The sequence below is a fragment of the Lepisosteus oculatus genome, chromosome 4, assembly GCF_040954835.1.
Source record: "Lepisosteus oculatus isolate fLepOcu1 chromosome 4, fLepOcu1.hap2, whole genome shotgun sequence".
Classification (NCBI taxonomy): Eukaryota; Metazoa; Chordata; class Actinopteri; order Semionotiformes; family Lepisosteidae; genus Lepisosteus; species Lepisosteus oculatus.
In genome coordinates this window covers 15,124,800-15,150,166 of record NC_090699.1, presented here as the reverse complement: position 1 = coordinate 15,150,166, position 25,367 = coordinate 15,124,800, and the positions used below count along the sequence as shown (strand labels likewise).

Genomic DNA, 25,367 nt, shown 5'->3' with positions numbered 1-25,367 from the left:
TTCTTGGAAATGGTTTCCCTATTTAGGGATTGAGAGAGGAAACAGAAATTGCTTACTCTGGTTATGAAACAGACATTTGCGGTCTCTCCGACAGTGAGAAATCTGGTATAAATGAATAGTGTCGCCATCTCCTTTTGAATTGTCGTGTCATCAAAATGAACAGTTTTGGATAGTGCTTCAGGACAGATTTTCTGTCTCCACATACTGGCCATGCATTTAAAGTCACCAATCACACCTCGATCCACAGGTAAGATCAAGATATTCCCAAAGGACTACTCTCTCGGATTTTTCGCCTCGGCCACACCTCCCCCGTGCACCAGCGCACCTTGGACACGCCCCCCCTGTCTTCTGCCCCGTTTTCCTGCATGACGTTTCCCCAGTGTTTCCCCACTCCGTCGGACTCCGTTCGTTACATGGCCTTCACCAATTATGGCCTCTTAATACTCCCCATGTCTGAACTTGCTGTGGCTGCCGTCTATGACTACACCAGCAGCTGTAGTAGATGTGGAAGCTGAGCTAGTATTCAGAGCTGTAGCAACTCCCTGTGTTACCTTGATCTTGTTAATGAGCGCTGGGTTCTCAGGCACACGGGGGTTGATGGCGACGACCACCCCCCTGTATCCATTATTAATCAGCTGGACTGGAGACCCCAGAGTTACAGAGACCGTCCAGCACAGCAGCAGCACAGAAGACAACATTCCTTTGGAGCTCAGAAGGAGGGTTTGCTGTGTGTGCGCTGTGTTCCTGCACTATTTATTGAAAGACCCAAGCAGGGGAATACCTGTTGGGAGTGGAACAGCTGGAGCATGTCTCCACTTTTCTCCATATCTCTCCTTCTGACGCAGTCTCAGAAACACTGTTTTGCCTTTTCCTTCCTCTCATACTACTGTATTGTCGCTCAGAAGAATAACACAGTTTTATCACCATTACTTTGCACTTTTAACCCATTCTCTAATTACAGTTTACAGTGTGACGGCCCATACCTAAATCATGATAAAGAACAATTATCTTCAATTTTGAAGTAAGACCATAGCAAAGAATACATATGTTTTACACATTTTTACACATTACACACCTGCTACACACAATTGTTACTGGTGGTTTGTCAGACTGCAGAGAGATTTCTTTCCTGTTTGGCAATGCACAAGAGTGACAGAAAGTGAGCATTTCTCACTTTCTATCTACTGGTACATATTTTGGAAAATTACACGAATCCAAGAATTAATCCTCTAAGTCACCCTACCAGAAGTGAGGAACCCCCATAGCTCAGACCTCAAGAGAAGCTCAATCTCTCAAAGCAAAGTCACATTTTTTGGCTGAACTTATGAAAATAATAGTCTATTTGTTTGCTAGAGGTTGACTTCCAGGCAATCCGGTTGGACTCCTGCCAGAACAGCTGAGAAGAGCCAAGAAAACCAGCTGCAGTTACAACAGAAATCTCATTGTCTGTCAAAACTGTTACTACTGTACGCATACTAAGGATTTTATTTTTGTTTGTAACAGGATCACAAAGATTCTACTTAGAACGGCTTCCATACTCTCCCCTACCTCTGTATGAAGAAACATCTTGTGTTTTGTGGCTCACAACTAAGGTTATTTTCCAAAGATAAAAGGTTTTCTGAGGGGTTTGTCACCTTTTTACAAGTAGAAATATCCTGTGAAATGAATGAATCTGTGCCCTGATGAAATGAGGTAAAGAAGTACACAAGCTTATTCACAGGTATGTCATGCCCATTCTCACAGAAACTCTGGTTTGTGCACCTGAAGCACGAGGAAACACTTAAAAGGGAACCCCAGTTCCAATTTCTCAGACCAGTTATTACATCTCAGTAATAAATTCATTGACAGTATAGAAAACCTTTACGTGACTATGCTCAGGACCGTCTTTTGTGTTTTGAACCCAGCTTGCTTCTTCAACAGCTCTCACGGACCATCCTTGTGCCTTGTGTACCTGTGGCTTTGAAGCCCTTTTTTTACTACATCTCTTTACTACTCTTTCAGATACCTGCTGTGCTCTTGGCCAGTATACTACTGACTTTGATCCTCGCTTGCTTGTTACAAACCTGTCCTGGCGAAACGTCCCATTGGCCTTTACCAGTCATGGCTTCCTAATAATCCCCAACTATGAACTGGCATCGTCACTCTGCTCTCCTCGCCACTGAAAGCTGCCATGTGGTGAGCATACTGGTGGACTATGGCCACCGTCACATTATCCAGGTGGGGCTGCACGTTGGTGCTGGTGGAGGGGAGTCCCCATTACCTGTAAAGCCATTAGAATGGAGTGTTCAGAAAAGCGCTATATAAGTGAATTATTATTATTAAACCTGGATTATGTTTTTCGTTTCACCTTTGCCTGCCTGTTCCCTGCCTGCGCAGCTGCTTCACATGCAACTGGATTCATCCTTCCATCCCACTGTTGACTTTGGAAGTGCCTGGTTAGAGGAGGCTGTCATTGCGCTATTTAGACAGAGCTGCCTGAAAAGTTAAAGGATGAGCTGGTCTCCAGGGATCTACCCCACGAACTGGAAACTTTAATTAACCTGGCAATCCTTTTGGACAATCATCTTCATGAAAAGAGAGGAAATGTCTTCATACCAGACAAGATTTAGACAAGATGGACTTTATTTTTCTTACAATTTAACTTTACCATCCCATACAAACTAAAGGCTAAGACACACAAGACCAATGCCTTCACAGACCTTAAAAATCTGACCTACTGTATATAGAGAAGGCTTAAAGCCTAAATCCTAGACAGGCAAGATACACAAATTTTCAACAGACCCGCAGCCCATCATCCCTCCCTCCTGCATCATTTGAACCACCCTTCTGAAGGAGCAACAGCCAGCGTGATCAGCTTTGGCCTCTAATCCTGCATCTCCAAACACTGCTTGACAAGCTGTTCATCCCTCTTGCTGCCAGGTTGGAGGTTTTGCTTCAGGGACATATTTTGCAGCTTGCTGGCTATCCCAGTATGCAATGAACCAAAAACCTCTTTTCACGCACGATCCCCTGGCAATCCTTGTTGTGTGCCCAGATGTGCTCCACGAGGCGGGGTGGGGCTGGTTGTCATACACTGGTCTGTGCACCTGAAGCACTACTGCTAAAAGACAAGCCTCCACTCGGTTAACTTGTCAATTACTGCCATACGTTAATATGGTCGTAGATGTTTTCCACATGTGCTCAGTTATCCAATACTGACCTTGTCCACCAGTGGATATTTCAGAACGGTAATGACAGTTACTGTCACGATTATAGTCCCCCCTCCTTAAGGGTGCTCCAGCCCTTTCACTTAAGACTTCATTCTCTGCACCTGTTTCCCATTCCCTGCCCACCTTAAAAGCCAGGCGCTGACGCTCTTCCGGGCTTTGCATCTGATTTCCATATCGTGCGAGTCCGGGACCTGGAAGCGCCTGGTCCCGTTAAGGTTTTAACCTCTGTTCCCGTTCCTGTTCCCCGTCCGCCGGTTCCGACCCGGCCTTCGTGGTTTTTAATCCTTCTTCTGATGGATCTCCTGGTTTTGGACTTACTCGTGTGTTTTGGATACTCTAAGGATTACTCTCTGGGATTGTTCGCCTCGGCCACGCCTCCCCCGTGCACCAGCGCACCTTGCACACGCCCCCCTGTCTTCTGCCCCGTATTCCTTGCTGACGTTTTCCCAGTGTTTCCCCACTCCGTCGGACTGTGTCGTCCGCATAGGGTCCGGAAAGAACTGTTCGTTACAGTCACTTCTGGATTATACCGTCTGCATAGGGTCCTAAATATGCACTACACAGGAGTCAGGACCAGCTCCCATTACAGGAAACCCATCAAATATGTAGCTGCTTTGTGCCTATTGCTTACTGGGATAGGTCCTGGTTTCCCCTGTACTAGATAAAGCAGTCAAAATGATGGATGGGACAAATAGATTATTGCACAATCAAACGTGTTCCCTTCTGAGTATTTTATTTAGACAGAAGGCAGGTTGATCGTAATGTCTTCATTACTCCATTGAAAAATAGTAGATGGGTGAAAATACAAACCATTTCTTATTGAACTGAAAACATCCAATCTGTACAGTCAATCTTAAGTCAATGACATTATACTTTTCATCAGTGAGGATTTGAATCTGTAAACTTAAAACATGAATTAGCTGTTAAAAAAATAAAGAAGAAACTGTCAGCTAACCGAATGTGCCCCTCAAAAAATCCAAGGTGATAAAATAAAAGATGACACTCTGAGCTGGACTAAAAAGCTGAATGCATGAAATTGCTCGATCAACTACAATTCTGCCAACCCTTTTGAAATCCGAATAACAAGACTGAAAATATGTTTAGTGATATACAGTAGCAAATTATCTGACAACAGACACAATTACGATAATTATACACCAGGTTTTAAATTCCGTACTTTAATGCAAGGGCAGAAGCATGATGCTGTGACATCACAGGGTGATATAAAGCCCTCGTGCCTTTCAGATACTCAGATCCAGCAGAGCCAGAGCTGCCACCAGCAGAAACACAGAACAGAATCCAACAGGAGCTGGGGAGGCGTGTCCCTGGGAGAGGGGCAACATTAAAGGGTCAAATGTGGACACTTGGGTGATGGTGGAGGTCTCAGAGGTGCCCCCCTCTTCATCCGTGGCGCGCAGGGCGAGGTAGACCACTGATTGGTTCATGGCAGCCAAGGGCTCCAAAGGCAGGAGGAGAGTCTGGGTCTGTCCTGCTGGAACACTGTGCAGAGAGGAGGTGTTGAGGGGCAGAGCAGCAGTGAAGCTCTCTCTCAGGGCCTGTGGGCTGAGGCCAATTCTGATGTCATAGCTGGAGACTGGAGGAGAGGGAGAGGGAGATCAGAGGGGGGAGGAACAAGGACTGAGGACTGGAGGAGAGAGCCTTCCCATTGTAGTGATGGGTGTCCAGTCAGTGTGTCTCTCACCTGTCCCAGTGTAGTGATGGGTGTCCAGTCAGTGTGTCTCTCACCTGTCCCAGTGTAGTGATGGGTGTCCAGTCTGTGTCTCTCACCTGTCCCAGTGTAGTGATGGGTGTCCAGTCTGTGCTCTCACCTGTCCCAGTGTAGTGATGGGGGTCCAGTCTGTGCTCTCACCTGTCCCAGTGTAGTGATGGGTGTCCAGTCTGTGTCTCTCACCTGTCCCAGTGTAGTGATGGGTGTCCAGTCTGTGCACTCACCTGTCCCAGTGTAGTGATGGGTGTCCAGTCTGTGCTCTCACCTGTCCCAGTGTAGTGATGGGTGTCCAGTCTGTGCTCTCACCTGTCCCAGTGTAGTGATGGGTGTCCAGTCTGTGCTCTCACCTGTCCCAGTGTAGTGATGGGTGTCCAGTCTGTGCTCTCACCTGTCCCAGTGTAGTGATGGGTGTCCAGTCTGTGCTCTCACCTGTCCCAGTGTAGTGATGGGTGTCCAGTCTGTGCTCTCACCTGTCCCAGTGTAGTAGTCATCTCCAGGTGCAGTCCACTGCAGAACGACAGTGTTGTTGACCACAGAGGCGGTCAGGTCGGTCACTTTTCCAGGGGGGAAGTCATCCCTGGGCACAGCTGGCACTCCCTTCACTGTCACTGTGCCCCCACTGGCAGTGCGGCTGAAGCTGCCGAGAGCTGTGCTAGTCTGGCGAAGAGAGGGGGCGCTACGACGCATCCTACCTATGAATTAAAAGAAAGAAAGATTACAGTGTTACAAGGCTCCATACTGAAGGTCCCAGCTGTGACTATGTGTGTACAGTATGTGTGTGATAGGCATAGTTATAACACAAGTGCACTGTACACAGTTTTTGTGTGAGAAACTGATAGTCAAATTGTGTTGTTTCTGTCTGTACTGTGTATTCTATTGTATAGTGTGTTGTATGGTGAATGTTATAGTATGTGTATTGTAGTGTGAATGCTGCACTGCATATATGTTCCTGTGCAAGTTATATTGCATGTATGCGGTGAATCATTGTCAGGGTTACCCTGTCAGTCGGCCTCTGCTCCAACCACTCATCACTCAGTTTGGACTCCAGTTCTCAAGCTTGCTCCCTTCATTCTTTGAAGCCTCCTGTGTTTTGTATTTTTGCTGGGTTTCTTGTTAATTCAATCACGATTGCTGGATCTATGCCTTGCTTCATTACTGTTTCCCGGATTGGACCTGCAATGCCCAACCTTGACTTATCTTCTCCAGCGAAACACAATCTCTCCTGCTTGAAAATTCCCTGTGTGCTTCTGCCTGTTTCCACCTCAGCAGGATGTCTCCAGCTCTGCAGCTCTGTGACCGCAGATGTCAGCCAAGATCTCTGCTTTGAACCCGTCCCCTTCTCAGCTGTGGCTTTGAACCCCTGCCTGCGCGCAGCACTACTCTGCAGTCTCTGTCAGTGCACCCCCTGCACACCCTGGGTCTCATCCGCCTTGTGCCCAGCAAGTAAGTCATCTGACCACTCCCTGTGTACTGCGAGTCCCACCGTGCAGCAGGATCAGTACAGTTGTATTGTGTGTATTGCCGTGTGTGTGTTACAGTATGCCGATTGGCACTTGCATGCATCGTGCCCTTTTGCATACATTGTGTTTCGAAGTGTTTCGTACCACTGCTTTGTCGAGGTCTTTCAGGAACACTGTTGTCGGGGTACAGTCTGGTCTCCACTTTGCCCTCCACACCCTGTACCTCAAACTTCAGGCCGTATCTCCCATTAGCCCTATAGTTGTAGAAGAGACCTGAGTATATGCCATCATTTTTCTTTTTATCAGCTCCTGCAAAGAGAGAGGAGAGGGAGAGAGGGACCAATAAACAGTGATTGGCGGATTGTAACCAGAGAGAGAGAAACTGCCTTAAAAATCACTTGAAAATCCTTCTTAAAGGCTCCTTTTATTATTCTCAATATGATATATAGTGTCTTGCAAAAGTATTTAGCCCATTGTGCAGTTTTCACACTTTGTTACTCTAAAGATTGCTATCATGACACAAAAAACATTTTTGTTTAGGTTTTCTAAATGTTTGTCTGTTTCTCAATTCCTTGGTCTACTGCCTTCCTGGATAACAGTGGTCAGCAGCTCTGTAACAGGTAGACAGATGACCGGTGATTCCATCCTACTGTGGAATATGGCTCCAACAAGAACCACCAAAAAGTACTTAGTTCTGGCATCATAATGACCCACTACTGTGGAGGATTGTTTACAACAGCAGTGATCTCTATTGGCCCCTATACCAGCTGCTGTTGTACCCTTGAATGAGATACTGGACTCAGATTGCTTCAGTAAATGCTAAGTATCTTTCAGTACTTTTTCAAAGTTGTCTTTGGAAATGAGAACATATTCTCAGTTGATATGTCTGGTTAAATAAAGGGCTGTAGCTCCATGGCTCCCTGAACTATACTGATACACTGTAATCAGAAAATGATGAACATTCAATAGACTTGCCTATACCACCATCGAACAGATCCAGCTTCACTGTGTTCTTATCACTGAGGTCCACTACGGCCTTGACATCAGCGTTGATGACAGGCCGGGCGCCCTGGGACAGCTGCGCAGAGATGACGAGGGGCTGGGGGTAGGTCACCTCGGTCTCGCTCATGCCTCCAGTGACAATGACCGGAGGGACACATTCATCAATGGCTCTGGAGGTCACTTGCAAAGTGAAGGTCTGGGGGGAGCTGTGGGTATTGACAACTTCATAGCTCCATGTACCACTCTGCAAAATTTAACCAAAAAGGAGAATTGATAAGCAACTATTCAGCTAATGTAAGCAAGCTCAGTCCGTTAATAAGGAGATCACCTCTCTGTACAGCCTGGACACAGACAGAACCTCCTCATCCTCCTTGTTGGTAGTGAGGAATCCAGAATAAGTGCTTTTAACAATTTATCTTCTAAAGATCAAGCTGCATATTCTTTGCCTGTCAGCAGGAAACATATAGCAAGTGGTGTCCATTCATGATTTCCCAAAATACTTTCACTAATACTTTGTTTGTTACACTATATTAAAAGACTAACTTTATAACCGTTCCTAGAGATTGGCTGTGGCAAGCTACTCTCCCACATGCATGCGTAATAAACGACTCCTCTTTCACCAACATCAGGACTCTGTCATTTTATATGACACTACAGTAGTATAAGGATGTCTAACTCATTTCAGCTCCTTTCCCTCATGTGGATTTTCATTCCCACCGAGGTCAAATCACTCACTGAGAGTCCACCCAGGTTGATGACAGGTGAGAGTAGTTTAGCACATGGTTTTATTATATTTGTTTAAATCAGTGAGGATGGACAAAACCATGATCCATTCATTTTCTAGACTACTTTATGTTGTGTAACCCCGGCATCCTGGCCAAATTTCCCATTGGCCCTTACCAATCATGGGCTCCTAATAATCCCCATCTATGAATTGGCTTCATTACTCTGCTCTCCTCCCCACTGATAGCTGATGTGTGGTGAGTGTTCTGGCGCACTATGGCTGCTGCACATTGGTGCTGGTGGAGGGGAGTCCCCATTACCTATAAAGCGCTTTTTTGTGTCCAGAAAATCGCTTTTTTAAGTGTAAGCAATTATTATTATTATTATTATTATTATTATTATTATTATTATTATTATTATTATTATTATCTAAAAAAGGGTCACAGGGCAGCTGGAGCCTATCCAGCAGTCAATGGGTGCAAGGCTGGTACACCCTGGACAGGACACTAGTCCATCACAGGACACACACAGACACACACTCTCACACACCCTGGGCAGGATGTCAGTGCATCGCAGGGCAAATACACACACACACACCCTCACACACCCTGGATAGGACGCCAGTCCATCGCAGGACACACACAGACACATACTCTCACACACCCTGGACAGGACACCACTCCATCGCAGGACACATCCAGACACACACTCTCACACACCGTGGACAGGATGTCAGTCCATCGCAGGGCAAATACTCAGACACACACTCTCACACACCTTGGACAGGACGCCAGTCCATCGCAGGACACATCCAGTCACACACTCTCACACACCCTGGACAGGACACCAGTCCATCACAGGGTAAATACACAGACACAGACACACACAATGCCAGATGCCAAGTCACCTACTAGCATGTCTTTGGACTGTGAGAGGAATCGGGGGCAGCTGGAAGAAATCTGTGTGAACTACATGCGTATAACACCCCAGGCATACATACTGTATGTAATACAATCAAATCTTACAATAAATCCTTTTGGGGAAGACGATACAGTATATGCAGCAAGTGTTTTTACTTGCATTTATTAATTGTAAATGATTAAATATGGAATTGTATTTTTTTTAAAGTTTGATGTTCAAAAACTAATTTAAGTGGATGACATTATTTGACTACTAAAATGAACTTTTCTAGACTGCTGCTCCGCATGTATTTAGTGATGAAGACTGTAGTCTAGTCTATAGTATAATCTGATCTAGACTGTAGTCTAGTTTGTAGTATTGTATAGTCACATCTAGACTGTTATACAGTATAAGTCATAGTAAGAATATAGTCTCAACACAGTATAGTCTGATCTAGGTTATATTATAGTCTGAATTTTCAAAACCAGAAAAAGTACAAATGCAAAAATGCTAGCAAGGTACAAGTAATCATAAACGTTTGTATGTTAGTAGACATGTGGCGCATGAAGTTTAATGTGGATAAATTCCAAACATTAGAAGCTGGCTGAAGAAGATATTCTCTGAATATCAAACAGGTGATATTTAACTATAAGAAACAATAAATCAAATAAGATTGAGCATTTTCTACTAATTATATAAGATGAATACCTTATGGATAAACGTAGACATCTCTAACCAACTCCCAAATTTCTGTTTAATAATTGTTCCTGTGTGTTTAGTACCTGAGCTATTCCAGGGATCTTAAACAAGACGATTTTCTCCCCTGAGTGTATTTCCATGTCGTTATTTTTGTAGGATCCTCCACTCGGGCTGCGGACTGTGATGTCCGGCTGGGCGTGTTCCCAGGTGAATGTCAGCACGGTGTCGTTGCCCACAGTGGGGTCCACAGGGACTTCACCCTGAAACTGTGACCCCGGGTCTGTCCGACTCCCTTTGCTCAGCAGCTGAGGGTTTGATGGAACAGAGAGAAAAAAGTCAAGAATGAAAATCTTCAATGTGTATAAAGAAGATAAAGAATATAGGTTTTTAAAATGTTTTTAAATGTTAATGTTTAAAGAGTTCAGGTTTTCTAAAAAATTGTTCTTAAAGTTAAATAGTCAAATTTTATTTTAAGATTTATTTGAAGGTTACTTGGATATTGTTGATGAATCTTACTGAAGGTAAATCTTGCCTCTTTTTGCAATCTATTATTTTTTCTAGAATCACATTTGAATGGATACATTTTGATTTCACAAGGCCTAAAGCTCAATATTTCATTACAATGACTGGCAAAAGCATTCACCCCCTTCCAATGATGTCCTGTTTAGTTGAACAGGACTAAATATTTCATAAAGATTGTTTTATGGTGCATCGTTTTCTTTATAGTAATATGGCGCATCTATATTTTATTTGATTCGTCTTTGTACCTTGAGAAGAAAGGGAATTGAATTAAAGGTTGCATAATTAATCATAAAACCTTTAACCTTTTCACCTGTAAATTTAAGTTAGTATCTCCACTCTCTCGATATTCTGATGAGCCAGTTGATTTCTATAACCACCTCCACCTAAGTACTTCATGCACTTGCTCTGCACTTCTGAGTGGATTTCCAAGAATTCATGACATGTCCTGTCTGAACGTTTTGCTTTGTTAGCATTTTCCATGTGACCAACATGAGTAGTTGACATACAGTACGTGACACCTGAAGAGGTTTTGCAACATCTTGTTGGGACATTCTAAAGCCTGAAGCATTCTGTGCCCTTGATTGCTCCCATCATTAGCCAATGGCTACATTACTGTGTCACGGATGGGTATTATAACAACAGGAGCAGTGAGAACAGCTCAAAGACCCACCTGGACAGCACTGGTGATGTCATCTCCAGACTGAGAAGTGATGCTACCAAATGAGATGATCAGTTCGTTGGAGTCCAGTTTGTCACTGGCTGAGAAACGTGTTCCTCCTGTGCAGGGACATCACAATGGATTTGAATATGACAGTACTAGATGAACAGCACTGCAAGACAATGTGATGTCTCTAAACATCAAAGCATAAAGGTGCACATTCTTGTCAGACTGAACAGAAGTGTTTAGTCACAACTCCAGTCACTCTGCCTACAGCACTTTTACTGCATTATTCTGCACTTTTAGTGCACTAAAGCACTTATTTAAATGTGTTGGCATATGTGCAGTAATTCGGAGCCTCTGTTAGAATATTATAAAATATCATCTCCCATAAGACAAGGATAATGCGGTCTATTAAGCAAGAAAGAAACTATAAATATATCCATCCATATTCTAACCATTTCATCTAATTCAGGGTCATGGGGGAACCCGTGTTTCTCCCGGCAAGCGATGGGAGCAGGGCAAGATACACCCTGGAGGGGACACCAGTCCATCACAGGGCAGACAGTTACAAACACAAACACACTCACATCGAAGCAAGTCTTCCAAAAGCCAACCAGCAATACTGTACATTTAGACTGTAGAAGGAAACCAGAGCACCCAGAGGAAATCCATGCAAACACATCAGAGAAAGTCCCGACCTCTGGCTGAAGTACCTGTCTCTTTCGCAAACTCCTCCAGCCGGGGGTCGGCACTGGGTCCCAGAGCGATGGTGTGGACGTGGACACCACTCCTCTTCACTTCCTCCAGACAGGACCCTACGCTGCTGTCTTCACCGTCCGTCAGGAGAATGATCTCATCCCCAGCCGTGTCCCCGTCATCCTGTCGGAGAACCTGGGAGAGGAGGAGCTGGTCAGGACAGCAGTGTGGAGCAGCGCTCGGGGTTCAAATCCCAGGTGAGACACTGCTGCTGCGCTCTTGAGCACCTGAAATGTTCTACTAAAATCTCTTGCCTGTATAAAAGGAAGCTGCTTTCTATAGAAGTGTTAAACATGCAGGCACAGTGGTGAGCATTGCTGTCTTGCAGTGCTGGAGCTGGTTCAATTCCTGGGGTGCTGTTGTGTGGAGTTTATGTGTTCTCCTGTACTCTCATGGTTTTTGTCTGGACATACTGTACTGGAGGTTAATTGGCTTTTGAGAAAACTGGCCATGGTATGAGTGTGTCTATGTTTATCATGCAATGGACTGATGGCCCAAGGTTTATCCTGCCTTCACCTGTTGCTTGCTGGGATAGACTCCGGCCCCCCCTCAACCCTGTACTGGAATAAGTGAATAGAATGCTTAAAATTATAAAGACGTTTTTACAGGGGTGCTGTGCTATGTACCTATAACTATACACCCTCTACAATGCACATGAGGTTATTTTAATCATACTTCCTGCCCAGACCTTGGTAGACCTGTAGGAGGTGCTATAATCACAAATCCTTACAGGCGAAGCACCTTGACATTCTTGATTTAAATTCAAGTTTCCCATAATTTTCAATTTATTTAGTTTTAATAAAATATTGATCTGGTTTATTACGCAATATTCTTTTTACAAAAAAGATGTACAGTACTTATGTCCACACAACACTTACATCTTCTACACAATGTGCTGAGGCAAGAAAATTGTAAAATGATTCCAATATATAGTTAAATGTGTAAAATTCTGGCAGGTCAATGCAGAGCTCGCTCACCTCAAACGCTTTCTGGATGCCGCTGCAGATCTTGGTGCCTCCATCGGCTGCAGAAGGCAGCGCACTGGCAAGCTGGGTCCGTGCCGCCTGCCCATCGATGAGAACCAGACCCTTCAAGATCCGGGCATAATTTTTGAACTCCACGATGCCCACTCGCGAGCCCTGCTCCACAATCTGGTCCAGGAAGATCATCGCAGCCTGACGGAGCCTGTTGATCCGGTCAGACTGGAAGAGGGAAGAGGCAGAACTAATACCACTCGTTTGCCAGAGTTCCACGAATCTTTGAAAGGCTTAAATGAAGAGTCTGAGACAGACTTTGTTTATTTGGAAATTTAAAGGTGAGTGACTGAGAGACTGAGAGACTGTATGAATTGCTTGTTTAGAATACAGTAAGTGGTTTAGCTGCTCAACTTGGATGGTTAAGGTCTTCAAGAAAAAGTTATGATAAAAGCTCAAAGGACAGCAAAACCTTTTGGCTGCGGTGTTTTGATTTTTCTTACTCTGTGAAAAAAGGCACTTTGAGTGCTTTTAAACCTCACAGCTGTATTTTTGTTCTGTCTGTTGGACTAGGCCTACTTATTTTAAAAATCCTATAATGGATCGTGTCAATGTCCAAGGGTCTGTCACACTATACTGTATATAACAATACAAGCTGGGAAATGCTGAGCTTAAAGATGCTACAAACAAAAACTGATGTAGTTCTGTTCACATATGGGCTGACCTAGTCATCTTTCTTAAAGCAAGTCTAAGCAGCTTCACTCTTCACATTAACTTTTTAATAAAAACATTTGCAAAATATGCAATTTTGTTCATAAAAAAGTTAGTACTTTCATAAAACTAAGTTCAATTTTAATTTTAGTACATTAATAGGTGATGATTTTTACGAGGTAAGAAGTGGACGTAGGCATAGGTGGTCCACCGCATCTGTGACTTGGATTAAGTGGTCCGCGGACCATAGAACTTTGAGAGCCACTGCTCTAGACAATGTGGAGAAGCAAGAAAGTTATATTATTATTAGAATACATAGATAAAAATGTAAAATTAAAATCAATGGATGTTATTAGAATATAGTATGACGCACTAGCAAAGCTTCCAAATTGAATCTGCAAATCTGTCTAGTTTACGAACCATACCAGAGGAAAAGGCTCCCATCAATGATATATTATATTACTGTATGTACTGTACTGTATATTGGCATACTGTATATGACACCAGAAGCACAGACTGGAATGTGCACTCCAGTGGTCCACATTTCATCCTGAAAATAACACCCTTTTCAAGCGTCCATTTCATTCCTAAAAGGTGAGGTGAAAAAAAACTTACCAGGTTATCTACTGTTGGAAAACAAAAATCACTTTTCCTTTACTGAAAGTGCAGAAATGAGCCTGTTCTTATACAGTAGCTTCATTTCTACTGTTCAAGTACTGCCTGACAGTATTGTGTCTAATTTTGTATATTGTGTATTGTGTCTATTCTTGTAAATGACCATCATCAGTGAGAGATAAAGCAGAGAGCTCTGGGAGTCAGAACTTGCTTCTTGCTTTTTGCTTATGAACCCTACAGCAGCACACAGGGGAGATTTGCAGACTCCTTCAAGCCAATCATCTTTCAGCACATGGGCAGCACCGCCCTCTTACTGGATGCTCAGAACTGATTGGAGGAGACGCACATCCCTCATGACAGCACCAATAGACTGCAAGCTGGGTATTATCATGACCCAGGAGAGGCCCTGGCTGGCAAGTCCAATCCTAGAAGTGGTGACGCCACTTAACAAACCCAAGTGTCCAATAGAGCTGCCTAGTGACATGACCCAGGCTTGAATTCAAAAACTTTGACTGAGCCTCTCAGGACACCTTACCTTGATGTTATGTTTAACACTGTACTTTCATTTGAATTGCATGGTAGGAAAGTCATATTGGCATCTTCCTTCCACCTGTGTAAGACTGATGGGTAAAGGCCTTTGTTCTGCCTGTCTGATATTGAAATATTGATACAGTATGTGACTTTTCATGACATAACATCACCATTTTCATGCAGGTGAAACAGGTCTCAAATCTTGTTGTCTTAGTACCAGCAGGAGACATAGCCAACAGATTCTGTGCATGTGCACCACAGACCACCACAAGAGAAATGTTTGCTTTTAAACTTAATTCAATGCACAAAGAAAGGGAAAGAAACTGATACTGTCAGTCTACTGTATATATGATTAAAAAATCAGGCCATGCATTCACTGAGCTGCTTTATACAATGCAGAACTCTGGCAACTGTGACTACCCATCCTTCTCTTGGTTGTGTAATAATGAAAACGTACCTGTGTCATGCTCCCGGAGGTGTCCAGCACCAGACATACCACTCGTTGTCTGGCCCTCAGCAGAGTGAAGGTTGGACTGGGGGGATCTGCTGTCATGGGGGCGTTGTTGCCACCTTTGAAGTCAGGAGTCTGGCTGATGACGTCCCAGACACTCCTGTAGTCACAGAGCTTGTTCTGGGCATTCTGCACCCAGAAATTGTGAGTGTTCTCATCACAGAATGTGGCTTCCTTGGAGCAATGAATAAAAAAACATATTATATGTAGTATATAGACATGTGGAGGTTAATTCCACCCTGGAATGTAAGTAAAGGGGGGGCATGATGTCACAGTGGTTCTTATTACTGCCTTGCTGCCCTGGGACCCTGGGTTCAATTCTGAATATGGGGTGCTATCTGTGTGGAGTCTGCATGTTCATCCTTGGTTCACGTGGGATTCCTCAGGGTCTCTGGTCTGCACCCCAAGTCCAAAGACACAGTAGTAAGTTAATTGGTTTCTGGGAAAATTGTTCCTTTTGTGAATGGTGTTGGTGTCTGCCCTGTGATGGACTGGTGTGCTGCCAGGGGTGTATCCTGCCTTCACCCATTGCTTGCCAAGGATAATCTCTGCCTCCCCTCTCAACCCTGAATTGGATGAGATGGTTAGAAAATGGATGGATGTAGAATGGTTCTTCATTCTATATTTCCACATGGAGTTGACCATTTTTTGTTTCCATTGCAGCCAACACACAAGCTGAGAGCTCCTGACTCAAACCTTTGTTCATTTGTCTCTAGTCCTATGTTTACCTACAACCTACAGATCACAGTTAAGGTACAGTATTTGACCAACAGGCACAATTGACTTCTTCATGACCGGTCTACTTTCTTCATTGGCTTTGAAGGGGTAGAGTTGTAGATACAGATACAGTATTTCCATTTCTGCCTGCTATCTATGTTAACAGTATACTGCTCACTACAGTACCAGTTTTCTGTTTTCAGGTGTGAAGTGAATAAAAGGCAAAACGAAAGAGCTCACATACAGTACCGTTTGTGACTGAGGCTGTGTAAGGAGCAGTCTCTTTCAATAGGAGCTCACCTGTGAGACTGAGACTGAGGGAGGAGCAATATCAATCTACAGGAGCTCACCTGTGTGATTGAGGCAGTATGAGGAGCAATATCTTTCTACTGGAGCTCACCTGTGCAATAGTAGGCTGATACATGATTGAGACATTTGTATTCTGCTCACTGTCAGGGATGAAGACACAGTTCTTTGTGGGCAGCAGTGTGCTGGGGTCTATCTCACAATGTCTATCTCCATCACGGTTCTTCAATGTGCCGCTAATGTGTTCAGGACACCTAAGAGTATAGGAGAGAACAGATAGGCAATTGGTACACCTAAGTGTCATGAGAAGTGTGCTGAATCTTGACAGTCATCTAGAGTAATGGAGAAGAGGAAAAACCTGTGTGTAGAGTCAGAGTGAAAGCTGTTGGGGCAGCAATAATGAAGGAGCAGATTAGATGCTTAGACTGAGATTGAGCTAAAATGTGTGTGGAGATCTTGCTGGAGAAGGGATTTCCACTCACCTAACAGCTTCTATCTCACCAGTGTCATGCATATAAAAGGGTTCCTGGGAATTCAACTCACTGAACACTCCCCATCGCAGGACTGCCCAGCTATACAATAATACACGACCTGGAACACAGAAAGAAATAGTGCAGTCTAGTAACACGAGATGTACTGTAAGAGACAGGGGGATTATGAAGAGACTCTTTTGTATATTTGCTTAGTTTAAAAATACCACAAATTATGCTCAAAATGCATAACTGCAGCTAAGGAGAACAAGAATATATTTCACAATACAGCTTGGCTCATTGATTTCTAGCTTCCATTCTGAGTTACTATGAAGTTGGATCAATCTGATGCTTGATTAGAAGAAGTTAACAAGCTACGCAGAGCTCTGTTCATTGAGCTCTAATCTACCTACTCAAACTAAAGCACAATGGCACAACGGCTCTCCAGGTTTACAACCAGGATAAGAGGTGGACACCTGGATGCAAGCTAACTTCAGTGGGAGTCCGAGGTGCTCAGGGCTGCAGTCTTACCTCTGGGTCCATACATTTCAAGGGCCTGGTCATTCAACAGGTATGCAGGGGTCAGATGGACATGTTCCCCTTCTTCACCACATTTACCAAGAGTGGAAGTGTATGGAGTACCGATGCTGTTGTCACAGAATGGATCAGCAACCAGCACACTTGCCTGTGACAGATAAATCATATATTGATATTGTTAGTGGTACAATAGTGGTACCTGTGTGAGTGTGTGTGTACTCACTGGTGTCCCATCCAGGAAGAAGCCCCTCCTATCACCCTTTGCTACCAGGAGAGACTCAGTTTTGAGGGGTCAGGGAATAGGGATATAATGAAAATTGAGGGTTAGGGGTCCTGGGACAATCTTAGTGTTGAGGGTTAAATGTACTGGAATAGGCTGTGGGTTGAGGATTAATGTTAAAGATTGGTTTCATCCTTAAAGATTGGTAGTCCTTAACAAGATTAAGCAGCATTGCTGTAATACATCACTCAACTGGTCGTAGTGAAATAGCTACTGTCTCTAGAATAGTAGGGGTTATCAGGAAATAGTACCAAATGAGTTTAACAAGATGAATAATGTCTGATTATACCTCGCCATTATGAGGATGTGATTTCTCCAAAAATTATCCAAATTGTCCACATTTTAATTCACAACTCCAGCATGCACTGAAAAAGTCTTGGCCATGTTACACCTGTGGCTAATTTAATTCATCGCGGTTCATTATTGTTGAAGAAAGATATAAGATGTGAAGAAAGGGTTAACTGAGTCCTGTCTGCATGGGGACTGGACTTCTACGTAGCAGGCTTAGAGTTATGGCAGGAAAGGGGGATAACTGATAAGGATTCCAGAGGCCAGCTAGGAAACCCCCAAGGGAAGGAAACCTAACACTGACCATTAAGAGTGACCAAAGTCTGTGAACTGGCCGGACACCGTGACCTCCCCCCATTACCATGGTAACGAGCTACGTCAGAAGCGGCAGAAAAGAGCTCTATAAACTGGAAGTTTTGTACCAGTATTTCGAACAGTACTTCGGTTTTATTGTTCCTTACATGCAATAAAACTCATTTGTTTGAACTTCATCTCCGGATCCAGAACTTATTCATCCGTTACAACATTGTTATGCCTTTAAGTGCACAAGAAATACAGTGTGTTTTTAAATTCTCTATAAATATTTATAATTAAAATATTTTTAGAATTAAAATATGTATTTTTCTGTATTAATGATCTAATTAGTACTTATACACAGTTACTAATAATTCTGTGAACAATAATTCTATTCGTGTTCTCCAGTATTATGACATACTGTCTCATTTCGATTTTTGGTAGAAACATGGCAACAACATTCTTTCTCAACAATATAATCAGCGTATTTTATGAAATTGTCGCTAGTACAGTATGCATAACGTATACTGTAATTAGTGCAGGAAAACAATTTAAATGTTGTACCAATTTCTCTAAAAACCACATGGAGCTGTGCTATTTAGGGGTTCACCACGGCCCCTGGCAGTTTTACAGAATAATGCAGTCCTGCAATTATTTGAAAAAAATAAAAAAGCAATGTCTTGTTGACACAGCGGTGCCTACAGAGGTACTGTATAACGACTGACACCTTGCAAATTCTAATTCTAGAATCCAGATAGGGACATATTGAAAACAGTGCATAGACATCTAACAGAAATAGTTCATTTAAAAACACTTTTAAGGTTGGATTAAAATTGGATTGGATTAAATTGGATTAAATTTCAGTTTAACCTTATGAATCTATTTTTATAATACACTCACACTAACATATGTATATTTAATGTACAGGGAAAACAAGTCATTCCCTCAATTTTAGTCCAGCGTTTTCAGTCTAATACACATCATGAAATATTGTATATCTACTGTAGCACAGCATGAAATCCTGTAGAGATGCCTATTTTTTGTACCTTAAAATAGGTCTCAGTGCCTGGTTTCCTGTAGAGAGAGTTGTTTTCTTTCCACGTTGTGGGAATTAAAATCTTCACATCCTGGAAAAAAGCACGTTTCTTTGTGGCCGTGAACAGGTAAGGGGAAGCTTCTGTGAACATTTCCTGAAGAAAAAAAAAGTGAGAGAGGTGATTAATCAGTGTGTCCGCAGTGGTGCTGTCCAATTTGGATCCTGAAGAGGTGCTCGGTGTGTCTGCAGTGGTGCAGTCCAGACCTGGTTCTGGAGTGACCAGTGTGTACTGCAGGGCTGCAGAGGGCCCATTTACTGGCAGGGCCCTCGCCAACAGGCATGTCCGGACCTGGTTTTGGAGTCAGTGTGTTGTCAGTGGTCAGTGGTCAGTGGACTAAAGCAGGCCTGTCCAGTCCTGAATCTGGAAGGGTCAGGGTTTCTGCAGCAGGGCTGTCTTGTCCTGATCCTGCAGGGCTGGTCCTAGTGGGCAGGGTTCCTGTGCTTTATAACTGCAGGGCAATGAAAAGCTGAGAGAAGCTGTTATATTGACCCCATTAAGCTGATTGAGTTTTTCGGGAGCTGGGTTAGAACAAAAACCTGCAGACAGGCACTGGCCTTCCAAACCTTCAGCCCCCTGTTTCCTCTCCTTGTTTCTAGTGTCCTCCCTGGTCTCACATCAACATTTTTTATGCTTTCAGATCTCTTGGTTTTCTTATCTCTTGGCCCCTGGTTTCATTTCACATGTTGCAGTCTTCTCAGCCCAGAGTCTCTCTGGTGTCCTACCCTCAGCTCAGCCAGCAGGTGTTCATTGTTTCTACTGCCCCTGTGTCTGGTGTCATCCCAGGTCCCAGATTAACCTTTTTATGGTTTCCAATCTCTTCCTATCTCTTGGACCCGGGTTTCATCTCACTTGTTGCTTTTAATGCCGTTTTCAGACCAGAGGCTCTCTGGTGTCCTGCTCTGAAGGTGTCCTGTGACCCTCTCTCTCTTCACTTTCCACCTGACTTCTAGCACAACACAACTTCCAACCACTCTCACAATTGTTCAGGCCAAAATCATGAAGGCCTCAGGGTTAAGAATCTGAGCAAAAGGTCCGACCATAAAACCCCCATACTTAGCTCTCTTTCTTGGCTTCCTGTCTGGTACAGGGCGGACTTTAATATCCTTCTACTTACTAACAAGGCTCTCAGAGGTCAGGCACCTGTCTATCTAATGGAACTTATTAAAGTTTAGCATCCAAGTCGCTTAGATCACAGAATGCAGGCCTTCTTCATATTCCACGAATTAATAAAATAACAGTTGGCGGTAAAGCTTTAGTTACAGGGCTCCTACTGTAGCTTATGGAACAGTCTCCCACCCCATGCTCGGGATGCCGAGTCAATCTCAGTATTCAAATCCAGACTGAAGACCTATTACTTCAGCCTAGCCTACTCACACCTTACATCAAGGCGTGCTGCAGCCATGGCTGCTGGTGCTGGTGTACAGGCCATTGTGTGTCTGTGTGTTGGCCCACCAGGCAGATACATCTGTTCTGACCAGACTATCCTATCCTCCTCCCCACATGTCCGGATGGTGCCTGAGCTGGGCACCACCTGAGTTGGATGCTGGATCACTGCCATGGCTCCAAGAGGGACATCGTGGATATAGCTATCGTTTATGAGAATGTACTGGTCTACAGAGATCTGCACGGAGTACTGGCACACAGAAGACATGATGGATGGATTCATACCTTTATTCAGGTATTCCTTTTTTATTAATTGCATAATGTTAGCATGCCAAAAGGGGTTGGGCAGCCAATTGACATTGGACCCCTAGAGGTTATGTTTCTCCTTACTAGAGTTTTTGGTTCCTCTCCTCCATTGTCTTCTGGCCTTCTGTGTTCTGTATTCACAACATGTATGGTCACTTGCTTTGTTAAGTGCCATGGGGCAGACTTGTTGTGAAAGGCCGTATATAAAAAGAAATTAAATTGAATTGAACAATTAGCTTACTAGCATGTTTTTTGCACTGTGGGTGGAAACAGGAGCTCCTGGAGGGTATCGGTTGTCATGTTTACAATAACATGTTTACAACTCCTCTTCCTGCAGCAACTGTGGTGGCTTGATGCTGAATTGCTTTTCCACCCTAGTCTGTTTTTACTCGATACCTAGAGGATGAGCTCTTGTTTGGTTTCTCTGTCTCAGATTTCCTCTCCTGTCAACGTACAAATCTTGAATTGGCCACTTCTGACCCTGAGTCAGCAGACTCCTCATTCCTAGTTGAAGACAGCAATGGCTTTATTGTCCAATATCTTGATTCTCCCTTCTCCTTCTGCTTCTGCTCCTACTGTACTCAGTACCCCATCTACTGTCTCCTCTTATTGTGTATTCTCTATTGTGCACATCTTGTGTATTGTTTTTATTGTTGTTTTGTCATTCTGTAAAGCAATTTGAGAAGCCACCTTTAAATATTATTATTATTATTATTATTATTATTATTATTAATTTTATTATTAGTGTGCTGCATCAACCCCATCAGAGTTTCAAGTCACAAGTATTCTGGGAAGAAATGCTAATTAAATGACTTGTCAGAAGCTTTTAACCCTTCAATTATTAACAGCCTGTTTTTTCTTTCCATCATCAGGTGCCTTCAGTTTCATAGCCAACATCTCCAGCACTTTCCAAACCTGCTTCTTGACCCCCATGTTTTGCATGTCATTGTCGTCAGCTTACCGGTACTTTGTCATACATGGATATTGAACACATGAAGCAGCCCAAAGATCTTCTACACTGTACCGCCTTTGTCAGATTGTGGTGCGCAAATTACAGTCTATCAGATTTTCATCTCTTTAAAATTGATTTCAGAGTCGGGTTGCCTGCTTACTAAGCACATGACTTCTACTACTTTTACAAAGTTGGAGTTTCTTAGATACGTTCTCACTTCTGAGGCTTTTTCCACCTCCTTGCCTGGAACCTCAATCGCATTCAGTTACATCTCTTCACCTTCTTGTCAGGGAAGTCTTGTACTAATAGTGAACTGCTATTCAATACCTCATTATACCTCATCTACACCTTGGAAATCAGGGCCACAAAAAGATGACATATATACCTTGAAAATTATTTGGCTCATATGTATTGTATTGTATGTGTTACATAAAGTCTGAATTCTGAATTCTGCTTGCCATTGGATACACTGGATCAAAAGATTATTTCAGACATAAAATTCCACAATTATTCAATCTGACAAGCAATAACAAAAAATAAAACAATCATGCAAGTTGAAAATCCTATGTGTTTCTCATTTTGCCAATGTAGTGTACATTTTTGTGCATGTTACATATGATCACAGAAGCCTACAAATGACCATAAACACAGATATACAGTACAAATAAGAACAACAGGATCCATGAGACAGCATCCATTTAATAACATTCAGTTTAATGATTCAGCATTTCTCTTCACTGTTTCCCTACAAATAAAAACCGAAATATTATAATGGTATTACATTTATCCCTATCAAAATGATTTGTTGTGAGGAAAGCATAATTGTGTTGTGTTTTAATACAGGAAACTGGAGGGAAGCTGACATTTGAACAGGAAAACAAATTAACTTCCTCATCAAAGAACTGACAAAAGTATACGTCCTGTTTTCACCTCTCTAAGCTTGAAAAAGTGGTACGAGAGACATAATTCACATTCATGTGGTACAACACCAAAATAAAGACAAAAGCAGCAAATTACAGAAATGTTTTGGTTCTATTTCAACCCAGTGATAAATAAGATGATATCATATAGAAAATTAGAATTTTGTCTCATAAAGATCACCAATATCTTATTTGTATGGTGTGTTAATGTGTGATTGGTCATTTAGATATTGAAAAGCATCGTAATAAACTTCTTGATCAACCCTGCTTTTAATCATTCATCAACTAACTTTTTTCACATTACATGTTGTTGAAGAGGTTTGACGCTCAGCTCAACAGCTCAATTTCTAGTACTTTACAGATTTGGTCAACAATACTGTACTGATGCTTTTTGCTGGAGTTAGTAAGAACATCCAAACAGCCAAACAAGATAATCCAGATAAATTAAAGTTTAGACTTGCATGCTTTCTGACAAAACTGACCTTGTATTGCTGTAGGCATTGTTAGGTTTGCAGAATGCCTCTGTTTTTTTTAAGTGAGGTTTTAAATTGAATTATCTTATAATACAAAAAAGAATCTGAATGTTCTGAACAACAACCTAATTTAAATACAATATACTGTACCCTGTAAGTAAAGACAGCTTCCACTAAGCTAAGTTAAAGACAGTAGCACTAGCAGCAGTAGTAGATGTTAAATCTGATTTAGTATTAGTAAGGCAACAACAACTCCCTGTGTCCTGAGGACCTTACCTTGATCTTGTCAATGAGCTCTGGGTTCTCAGGCACACGGGGGTTGATGGCGACGACCACTCCTCTGTATCCATTATTAATCAGCTGGACTGGAGACCCCAGAGTTACAGAGATCGTCGAGCACAGCAGCAGCACAGAAGACAACATTCCTTTGGAGCTCAGAAGGAGGGATTGTGTGGGTGTGCTGTGATCCCGCACTATTTATTGAAAGCCCCCAGCAGGGGAGTGCTTGGTAGTCACGAATCAGTACTAACATGTCTCCTGTTTTCTCCATATCTCTCACTGCATAGTCTCACAAACACTTTGCCTGACCTTTCCTTCCCCTAGTTTTGCCCTGTGTTGTTTCTCAAGAAATTAACTCTGCTTTAAATCATTAAATCATTAAAATCATTAATTTTTAACTAACGCACTCTCTGCCACTTTAACTAACACACATTTGTGCCAGGATAAATACAGTATGAAGTGTTTTGGTATTGGACATTACCCACAATAGTATTACACACAAGGAACTTTATTTGTGAAGCAAACCGTTCGCAAAGTCAGTAAATTGATAATAAAAGCATGGGCAGCTATATTTTGCAGATGTATTTTGAGTGTACTGTATTTTTGGGTATATACAAGACACTACTGAGGTATAAAGACAAATCAAAAAGTTTGATTTGTTTTCTATTTTCAATAATTACTGTACTGAATTATATTGTAACGCAACGGGGGCTCAGGCGGGCGCCCTTGCCGCATTAGGTCGGCCCCTGCACCGTCCGGGGCTCGAACCCAGGACTCCCGCATCTCTCTGCAGCGACCTAGCCCCGTGAGCCAAAGAGAGATCTCTCTTTAGCTCACGGGGCTGGGTCGCTGCAGAGAGACGCGGAAGTCCCGGGTTCGAGCCTCCAGTCGGGATGGGGCCGACCAGATGCGGCTAGGGCGCCCGCCTGAGCCCCCGTTGCGTTACATTGGTGTCAGAAGCGGGGCGGGATAGCCCTTCGCCGGGGACGGCGATTTAAGCGGGGGAGAGTGTAACGCTTACGGCCGACAGGCGCTGTGTAAGAGCCGGCGTACCAGAGCGGGTGACGTCACCGCCCTTCCCTGTGATAGCAGGACCACAGCTACTGGGCTGTGGAGAGATCTCTCTTTGGCTCACGGGGCTAGGTCGCTGCAGAGAGACGCAGGAGTCCTGGGTTCGAGCCCCGGACGGTGCAGGGGCCGACCTAATGCGGCAAGGGCGCCCGCCTGAGCCCCTGTTGCGTTACAATATGAACACATTAAGACCACAAGTTACGAAGATACACATACCGTATCTAAAAGAGGCATATTTTTACTCATACAACATTGTATTATCATACGACATAAGGACTTTGGGGTGTCCTGGATAAATTCTGCTCTGCACTTGATGATTCTGATACTTTCTTGATGTTGCTGCTACTTCTATTAAAACATTCAGAAATAATCAGTGTGTTTCTGTAAGGTTAGGAGAACCTCCCACCAGAGCACGGTGCAGCAGCCCCTCTCCACAGCAGAGCAGGGGGAGAGAGGAGCTGCTTCATCAATCTTACTCTACGTCCTAAGGAGAGAATGTGTGGAAACAAAAATGACACAAAATGGTACTTTTTCAACACATACTGTATTTAACCTCAAATGATTGCAACGTTTGAGATCCATGTGTGGGAAACTATGTGAACCTTTAGATTCACTAACTGTGGCACCACCTTGAGCTGCAATGGCTGCAAATAAACAATTCCTGTAAGCGCTGATCAGTCTCTCACATTGGTTTTGAGGACTTCTGGGGCTCCATAGAGAAGGTCTTCAGCTCTGTGACATTTGAGAGTTGCTTTGCATGGACAGCTTGTGGCTCCTGCCACAACATCTCCAGGGGGGTTCGGTCTGAATTTTCACCAGGCCGTTGTAAAACGCGGACCTGCTTCTTCTGTGTTCCTTTGTAGATGTGCTTGTGTTGTTTAGGACCATTCTCGTGCTGTAACACTCACTTTTAGCTCAGCTTCAGGTCTCTTTGAGAGTCTTCTGATACAATTTTGTATCAGCATTTGAAAGGAATTAGGTCAGGCTTTTC

The 25,367-nt window shown here is 43.3% G+C and overlaps 1 protein-coding gene across 1 annotated transcript; it reads right to left on the bottom strand.

The window, feature by feature from the left end:
• Window positions 1-3,925: 3,925 nt before the first annotated feature.
• On the bottom strand, window positions 3,926-23,518 carry LOC138238120 (calcium-activated chloride channel regulator 1-like). The gene is made up of 14 exons (XM_069188046.1): window positions 23,303-23,518; window positions 18,942-19,085; window positions 17,028-17,181; window positions 16,509-16,617; window positions 16,121-16,280; window positions 14,950-15,177; window positions 12,639-12,863; window positions 11,619-11,796; window positions 10,915-11,021; window positions 9,806-10,027; window positions 7,374-7,644; window positions 6,543-6,707; window positions 5,409-5,630; window positions 3,926-4,803 (listed from the first exon to the last, which is right to left on the bottom strand). Exons 1-14 carry the CDS (start codon window positions 23,447-23,449, stop codon window positions 4,451-4,453), a joined length of 2,685 nt encoding a protein of 894 aa, XP_069044147.1. The 5' UTR covers window positions 23,450-23,518; the 3' UTR covers window positions 3,926-4,450.
• Window positions 23,519-25,367: the final 1,849 nt, after the last annotated feature.

Bases quoted from the DNA above. Each gene is read 5' to 3' on its own strand.
- LOC138238120 (XM_069188046.1), bottom strand. From the start codon at position 23,449: ATGTTGTCTTCTGTGCTGCTGCTGTGCTCGACGATCTCTGTAACTCTG. The intron at 16,618-17,027 runs GTAAGACTGCAG...TCTGTGTTCCAG, and splicing joins TGAAATGTATGGACCCAGAG to GTCGTGTATTATTGTATAGC. The intron at 11,022-11,618 runs GTACTTCAGCCA...GTCCCTGCACAG, and splicing joins GGAGTTTGCGAAAGAGACAG to GAGGAACACGTTTCTCAGCC.